Source organism: Buceros rhinoceros, unplaced genomic scaffold (genome assembly GCF_000710305.1).
Source record: "Buceros rhinoceros silvestris isolate BGI_N320 unplaced genomic scaffold, ASM71030v1 scaffold14633, whole genome shotgun sequence".
NCBI lineage: Eukaryota > Metazoa > Chordata > Aves > Bucerotiformes > Bucerotidae > Buceros > Buceros rhinoceros.
Window position 1 is genome coordinate 11,536 of NW_010403145.1, and position 1,935 is coordinate 13,470.

At 51.8% G+C, this 1,935-nt stretch overlaps 1 protein-coding gene across 1 annotated transcript in view; it reads right to left on the minus strand.

Annotated features, from left to right (window-relative positions):
• TNNI3K (TNNI3 interacting kinase) overlaps positions 1-1,935 on the minus strand; it is a 59,122-nt gene that overhangs the window by 9,522 nt on the left and 47,665 nt on the right. The window contains exon 21 of the mRNA XM_010132903.1: positions 1,788-1,897. Within this exon, the coding sequence (XP_010131205.1) occupies positions 1,788-1,897 (110 nt within the window). The remainder of the gene's footprint in view (positions 1-1,787; positions 1,898-1,935) is intronic.

Below are 1,935 nucleotides of genomic sequence, written 5' to 3' on the forward strand. Positions count from 1 at the left end.
CCCTCATCCAGCGCTCAAGGCAAATAAAACGTCCCCATGCCTTCAGACATCCCCTGGGAGTTTCAGAGGGACAGGTCACACAGCAGCGGCTAGTTCTCATGCTCAGCCCTGGGCTGGTGGATCTGCGCTCTCGAGAGCTTCACAAAGGCCCTGGCAGAGGGGTTCGGTGGAGCAGTTTGGAGCCCATGCTCGCTCAGAGTGCTCACACCCCCCAGTGCTCCCGAGTAACGGTGTGACACTGCGGACAGCGGCATCTAATGACTTCAGCGCCGGAGGGGCTGTCTTTGGAGTGATACAACACTATCACAGCACTCTGCGGTACCCTCTGGGGAGAGGATCACAAAGGGGACCTGCGCCCTTCTTACAAACGAAAGCAGGAAACGTGCCCTGGTTTTGTAACTGGGATAACAGAGCAGAATAGAAGCTTCTGCCAGAGACACAAAATTATTTTTAAAAGGAACCCGGATAATACACTTGTCCACATCACTTCGAACTTGAAGGTGGTTTAAAAATCAAGGGTTTATGTTAGTGAAAATGATAGATTTCTGATTTCTGATTTCTGATAGAGACGAGTCTTGTTTGCATCACCACATCAGAGGTAAGGCTTCCTTCCACCCCACATCCCTCTTCCTATGATCCTCCTGCTCCCCAGACAGGGTCTGCCTCCACTGAGCAAACCCCTCCTGAAAGTTCCCTTCTCGAGAAAATTGCACCAGTGCTAAACCACTCTGAGAAGCTGGTTTCTAACAGATGAGAAGAGAGCCAGGCAGCCTGTTCCTGCAGCCTTTTCACCTCCTGTTCCGGAGCGCCATATGAAGCTGGTTGTCAGATTTACCCTTCAGTGCTCCTGGGTTACCCGTTCTGGTTTCACAGAGCAGCACAGCCACATCCAGCCTACGGCCGCAGCTTCCTCAGCACCACCACCACTGCTGGCAGCCCTCTCCCCCTCGGCACTCCACTTATGCCACACCGGAGGAGGAGGATGGGGCATTCTTCCCTTCTGGAGCTGCATCGGCAGAGGGGATGCATGCCCAGCATCCTGCCCAGGTCACTGGTGGCCACTCACCAGTCACGAGACCTGCACTTCCAAAAGCACTTACGTGTTTCACAAATACACAAGATCAGTACGTACAGGTCGCCTTATGGCAGTTCAAGAAAAAAACCCAAGAGAAACAAAACAGTGAGAAGTTTTGGGTATTATGAACTGAGAGCAGCTGCCATGAAGAAGAAAGAGACCCCAGACTGATGCCTGTTACTCAGGATTTGTCATAACTTCTGGCTGTGTGTCCTATCCCCAGCTGTTCCCAGAATGGGGACTGCAGCAACATGCCAAAAATGCCGGAGAGGGCTTCTGATCGTCTTCAGGTCCTCCTGCCTCCTGCACCCTCCTGTGCTTGTATCCTCCTAGTCTATCAGGGAGCAGCCTCAGGGAATGGTGCAGTGGTGTGATGGAAAGAATTTTATTTTTCACATGAAACAAAAATCAAGGATTTGTAGAAAATACTACAAAAGCAAGTATTTTTCTATGCAGTCAATAATAACTCAAGTCATAATCGAAGTTACATAATTACTTAAGTGGCTAAATGGTAATTTACTTTCCTCCTCAATTCACCTACTCTTCTGTATTTCACGACACGCACCATTACCTGTCTCAGGGCTTTCTGCAAAGGCACGTGCCTCAGACTGGGGCTTTGGGGGAAGCCACGAGCAGTCCGAAGAGGGTTGGCCAGAGCAGGAATACCCATTTTCCTGCTGCCTGTCTGCCTGCGCAGAGTGGGATCACTCACCTCGGGACAGGCGTTCCAGCCCCTCATGAGCAGGGCGGAGATGGGCTTGGGGATGGAGTACCCGATGGGTGGGCGGATGTGGTGGTAGGCCATGTCTGCTGCCGCCGCCGCTGCAAGCAAACAGTCCGACAGACACCCGTTAGCATCC